Below are 6258 nucleotides of genomic sequence, written 5' to 3'. Positions count from 1 at the left end.
CATGTGGGTCAATCTCCATAGAAAGCCCTGAAGCAATGGGAATGGAGACTGTGCCCATAGAAATCCATCATCTTGAGCAAGCAAGGTGCCACCAAACTACCACACTAAACCCTGGGATTGTCCTCTTGACCTGGTCCTGGGGCCAATCCTACTAGATTCCTCATCTACCTTTTCTCCGTCAAACAAAGAAGAAGAAGAAACCTTTATTTGTCACATGCACACTTCAAGCACAGTGAAATTCATCCTCTGCATTTAACCCATCTGAAGCAGTGAACACATGTACACACTCCCAGAGCAGTTTGCAGCCACACTACAGTGCCCGGGGAGCAGTCAGGGGTTAGGTACCTTGCTCAAGGGCACTTCAGCCCAAGGCCACCCCAGGTTAAACTAACTGCATGTCTTTGGGGGAAACCGGAGCACCCAGGGGAAATCCACACAGACATGGGGAGAACATGCAAACTCCACACAGAAAGGCCCCTGCCGGCCGCTGGGCTTGAACCCAGAACCTTCTTGCTGTGAGGCGACAGTGCTAACCACTACACCACCATACAGCCAAAAGTGCTCTAAGCAGGGGTACATTCAACACTCTACATTTCTTGCATCTGTTGACTGCTTCTTTATAGAGGAAAAGGACAAATGTCTGAGGCCATGTATTGATAGATTGGAGGAGCAAACAGAACATTTGGGAGGGGGATGAGTGGAAGACGGTCTTCTCTGCAGCCACTGGGCAATATCAATACTTGGTGATGTCGTACGGTTTGATGAATTCCCCAAATCTGCTAAAACACAACTTTATTCATCACACATTTGTGAAATTCCTCTCTGCATTTAACCCGTCTGAAGCAGTGAACACACACATGCACACACATGTGAGCAATGAGCACAGACACATACCCAGAGCAGTGGGCAGCCATGCTAACAGCGCCCGGGGAGCAGTTGGGAGTTAGGTGCCTCGCTCAAGGGCACCTCAGCCCAAGGCCGTCCCATATTAACCTAACTGCATGTCTTTGAACTATGGGGGAAACTGGAGCACCTGGAGGAAACTCACGCAAACATGGGGAGAACATGCAAACTCCGCAAAGAAAGGCCCCTGCCGGCTGCTGGGCTCAAACCCAGAACCTTCTTGCTGTGAGGTGATCATGGTAACCACTTGTAGGACTGCATTAAGTTGGTGCTCCATGATGTGATACATCTTGATTTTTCTTGTTGGAGGATGTGGGGTGGGGGTGTTGGCTCCCAAAGTGTGTCATGATTTGGGGTGTTATAAACAGTATAATCCACATTTTGGTGCTTTTATGTATATGATCTGGAACACATTCAGTATTTCCAATGATGACCTGCAGATGCAGCTATAGATTCCATCAAGTCATCCATTATCCATAACTGCTTATCCTGTGCATGGTTGCAGGCATGTTGGAGCCTAATTCCAGCTGACTATGGGTGAGAGGTAGGGTCCACCCTTGACAAGTCACTGGGTCATTGCAGGGCTGGCACATAGAGACAAACAACCATTCACACTCATTCACACCTACGGTCAATTTAGAGTCACCAATCAGCTTAACCTGCATGTCTTTGGACAGACGGATCAGGGCAGCATCAGTAGTTATGTGGACACTAAACCAGTCTGTTGTGGTAAAGAGAGAGCTGAGCCAAAAGGCAAAGCTCTCAATTTACTGGTCCATCTACGTTCTCACTCTCACCTATGGTCATGAGCTATGGGTAGTGACCGAAAGAATGAGATCGCAGATACAAGTGGTAGAAATGAGTTTTCTCCACAGGGTGGCTGGGCTCTTCCTTAGAGACAGGGTGAGAAGCGTGGTCATTTGGGAGAGACTCAGAGTAAAATCGCTGCTCCTCCACATCGAAAGGAGTCAGTTGATGTGGTTCAGGCACCTTGTTAGGATGCCCCTTGGACGCCTACCAAGGGAGGTTTTCTGGGCATGCCCCACTGGGAGGAGACCCTGGGGCAGACCCAGGACATGGTAGAGAGATTACATCTCTTGCCTGGCCTGGGAACGCCTCGGTATTCCCCGGAAGAGCTGGTGGAGGTGGCCGGGGATAGGGAAGTCTGGGCTGCTCTGCTTAGGCTGCTACCCCCACGACCCAGATCCAGATAAGGGGTAGAAGATGGATGGATGGATGGATGGATGGATGTCTTTGGAATGTGTGGGGAAACCGGAACACCCAGAGGAAACCCACACAGACACAGGGAGAACATGCAAACTCCACACAGAAAAGCCCCTGTTGGCCACTGAGCTCAAACCCAGATCCTTCTTGCTGTGCAGTGACAGTGCCATCCACTGCACCACCGTGCCGCCCCGCAGCTATCGAGACACTGTTTATTTCATTTCAGCCATTGAACCAGGTTTACTCTATGTTATTGCATAATACTGTCTTGTCTCCATGTCAGACAGATTCTCAAATGCATCTTATACAGCTGCTATAAATAATAAATTAGTATCCCTGACCTGTCCCCCAATCATCAGTTATTATTGTTTTGAAAGGACTTCATGTCTCTTTGAAGGAGTTAAGCTCCATCTGGCTCAACACTGCTGTCAGTTTCTTCAATAATAAAATACAAATGCATTCATCTGGTCCAAATAACTTCATATTTTGGCAAGTTTTTGTACAAACATGTTTAATTCAGTGGACAATTAAAATAAACAAGAAGGCATTAGTGTAGGTGCACGAGAGTGTACGAGTAAACCACATTTTCCATTCTGTCAGAACATCTTTGTCAAGACCTCACTGTGCAACACCAAAACACAAATATGGAAAAATGTGGGGTCGATGTAGGCAGATCAGAATATCATGTGCTCTCTGATCATGTCTTTTTTTTTTTATTACACCCAATCACATCATATTCTGGGGCGTGTTCAGTACAGAGCGCCTGGAGTATAAATATAAATCCAAACCCTGCTTCAAGTGCATTCATATTCTGTTCATAAATGAGATACAAACACTGTAGAAGTATGAAGAAATGAAAAATGACTTGTTTGTGGATTTTAATTTTGATTTTCAGCACCATGTGTAAGTAATATGAGTCAATTATTCACATCTAGTTTCATATATTTTTAAAATTATACAGCATCTATTATTCTAAAGCACTTTTGTGCAAGCTGTATGTAGAAGTGTTTTCGATTATTTCTTTAGTGATTTTAATACCTCATTATATATCATAATATCATTATGAATTATGTTATAATCCTAATTAATGTGTTTGTTTTTCTAGATCCAGTCCAACCTGGTAGACGCTGGGTTGCTGCACAATCCCTCACAGAGTCAGGAGTTTATCAGCCTGATAAAGAGCTCAGTGTGGATATCGGAGACTCGGCGACTCTGCAGTGTTGTATTTCTGAAAATGAAATTGGGATAATCGCCTGGTTTAAGCAACCAAACAGACAAAAACCTCAGCTTATAGTCACAGTGTATAAAACCGCTGGAGAAACATTTTACAAAGAATCCCAAAAGTCACGTTTCCAAATAGAAAGATCTTCAAACTGCTTAAATATGAAAATTTTAAAAATGACTCAGTCTGATGAAGCCATGTACTACTGTGCACTGACGGATCCTGACCCCGTGTTTGCAGATGGAACTTATTTAAAAATTAAAGGTAGGATTTCCACTAAACTTTCTTAAACTCCTGGTTTAATGTCGTGATATTTTTCCTTATTATCATTAACATGTTCAACCTGGAAGACAAATAATCCTGAAGTAGTGAAATGTTCACTGTGTTTTCTTCTTCAACTACACTGAGTTACAGACTTTTAGTCAGTGAATGATGATAAATGTTTCCAGGTGAACATGTTACTATTGAATCAGAAACATCTAAACCAGCTCTGGGTGATAATTCAGTGGGCTGTGAACCAACACTGCATGGAAACAGCACTAACATGAACACACAAGAGAAAACAGGTCAGATGCCTGATAATTCACGATTAATTAATCATCCTTAATTCATAATATAGTGAAATAACATTCTCAGAAGTGACCAGATCTCTCCACTCCTCAGTGCTCGGTTTGGGAACGGCTTTGGGTTTGTGTGCACTTCTGATTTTCTGTCTCATTTATTTCATACTGAGGAGAAGAAAATGGGATAAAAGTAAGTGATTCTGTGATCGTAATAATGAACAATTTTGTCAGTACAGTTAACTTTACTTTTTAGCAAAAAGCACTAATAGGTAGCTTTCTGTATTAATAGTGAAAACTAGTAGAGAAGATTTTCCAGGAATGACGCAGGTATGTGTGCTACTTATTACTGTATTGCTACGTTCATATCATACTAATTATAATGTTCTAGATATAATTTATAAAGTCAGATTATTTAGATGTGCTCTTGTTCTGTGTAGTTAGTGTGTATAATGCAGTTCACCATATTGTATAGTTATTACTTCAATAAGGAATTCTTGTTGTTGTTGTTATTATTATTATTATTATTATTATTATTATTATTATTATTATTCAGGAATCTGAAGCTGAAACACTGAATTATGCAGCTGTGCAATTCTCTAAGAGGAACCCCAAAGCTGAAACAAAGAAAACTGGCTCTTCAGATGAGTGTGTGTACTCCGGTGTGAAGAAAACTCTAAGATGTAACAGAAATAATTTATAACGCATGGTACTGTTACACGGCAAATACAATGACTATTGTTCATTACCATGATATAATATGATATGACATATGATATGCCAACAGAAAAAAGCAGAATAGCCCAGAAATCATACATTTGTTTACACTAATCTCATAATAAGAATTATATTAAAGTTGCCTGTATTTAAGATTTTTTTATTTGCAGTGTCGAGAGATGTCTGTGCTCAAGGTTTTTATTTCTGTGCACACATTTAAAATAACTACTGGTGTTTTTTCATGATGATTTCTTTCGGTTCAAGTGTCAGTATGTTAACTTTCAGTAAGAGTGACCTTGTAAAAATCCAACTTGTATGTTTTTTTTGTTTTTAGTTTCATGAGTTCAGTAATGCCCCTGTGTTGGGCTCATTTGTATGTCTGATTTTTAACACAGTAAATGTAAAAAGCAATTTCGTAAAAAAAAGTAACAAAAACATGGTCTTTAACATTATTCTGAAAATTATTCTGTGAGTAATGTTCCATTTCTAGTGTATTTTCAAAAAAGATGTGGCTTGCCTAGAAATGCAAGTTACTGTCTATTTGACTGTGACCTCGACATTACTGAATGTCATTTATGATATGATTTACATCTTTAGAGACTCAGATAGTGGTGTGAATTTTACCAGTGGAAGTGAAACCAGTGAATGCAGTGAGGATAATTAAATCAGCAATAAAAAATACAACAAATCTAACAGATGGATTAATCTTAATATAGACCCTGTTGCAGAAATGACTTCCAACCTCTTCTAAGGCTGTTTTTGTCACTGATCTTTGCCTTTTAAAGATTTTGTTTTCCTGTTTGTGGAGCTCAGAACGTGGAAGTATTTTTCTTCGCCACTGAGTGTCGAGTAAAATTTTTTCAAACACATTTTACATGAACTGAAGTGAAGCAAAAAGATAAACCCTTCCAGGGTGGCACGGTGGTGTAGTGGTTAGCACTGTTACCTCACAGCAGGAAGGTTCTGGGTTTGGGCCCCGTGGCTGACGAGGAGCCTTTCTGTGTGGAGTTTGCATGTTCTCCCCTTCAAGTGTTCTGGTTTCCCCCACAGTCCAAAGACATGTTGTGAGGTTATCATGGGGCAGCCATGGCCTGAAGTGCCCTTGAGCAAGGCATTTAGCTCTGGGTATGTGTGTGTGCTCATTGCTCACTTGTGTGTGTGTGCGCATGTGTGTGTTCACTGCTGCAGATGGGTTAAATGCAGAGGACGAATTTCACTGTGCTTGAGTGTGCATGTGACAAATAAAGAAGTGAAGCCATTTATCAATCATATTATACAGTCCAGAATTTTCACTTCACATTACATGCAACTTACAACAATCACTCATTTATTTGTGGATTTTTACCAGCTTTCTCACTGTCAGTTAATATTATATCATGCACATTCCTGACCAGCAGATTATTACAAACACATGCCACCATCCATCCATAATCCATAGCCACTTATCATGTGCAGGGTCGCACGCAAGCTGGAGCCTATGCCAGCTGACTATTGGTGAGAGGCGGGGTACACCCTGGACAAGTCACCAGATCGTTGCAGGGCTGTGACATAGAGATAAACAACCATTCACACTCATGGTCAATTTAGAGCCACTAATTAGCCTAACCTGCATGTCTTTGGACTATCGGGAAA

General features: G+C 41.4%; 1 protein-coding gene across 1 annotated transcript; it reads left to right on the top strand.

Moving 5' to 3' along the window:
* The first annotated feature begins 2987 nt into the window (after positions 1-2987).
* On the top strand, positions 2988-5360 carry LOC132890032 (uncharacterized). Its single transcript, XM_060926829.1, has 6 exons — positions 2988-3030; positions 3233-3613; positions 3799-3915; positions 4013-4106; positions 4215-4239; positions 4466-5360. The coding sequence occupies exons 1-6, from the start codon at positions 2988-2990 to the stop codon at positions 4610-4612; spliced, it is 807 nt and encodes a 268-aa protein (XP_060782812.1). The 3' UTR covers positions 4613-5360.
* Positions 5361-6258: the final 898 nt, after the last annotated feature.

This window comes from Neoarius graeffei, chromosome 8 (assembly GCF_027579695.1).
Source record: "Neoarius graeffei isolate fNeoGra1 chromosome 8, fNeoGra1.pri, whole genome shotgun sequence".
Lineage (NCBI taxonomy): Eukaryota > Metazoa > Chordata > Actinopteri > Siluriformes > Ariidae > Neoarius > Neoarius graeffei.
This window is presented reverse-complemented; position numbering and strand designations above follow the sequence as displayed.

What these genes read in the sequence shown, in the direction of transcription:
- LOC132890032 (XM_060926829.1), top strand. Translation starts at nt 2,988, where the DNA reads ATGACTTGTTTGTGGATTTTAATTTTGATTTTCAGCACCATGT. An exon ending in TTTGATTTTCAGCACCATGT is followed by an intron (nt 3,031 to 3,232) that starts GTAAGTAATATG and finishes TTGTTTTTCTAG; the next exon opens with ATCCAGTCCAACCTGGTAGA. An exon ending in AGAAAATGGGATAAAAGTAA is followed by an intron (nt 4,107 to 4,214) that starts GTGATTCTGTGA and finishes GAAAACTAGTAG; the next exon opens with AGAAGATTTTCCAGGAATGA.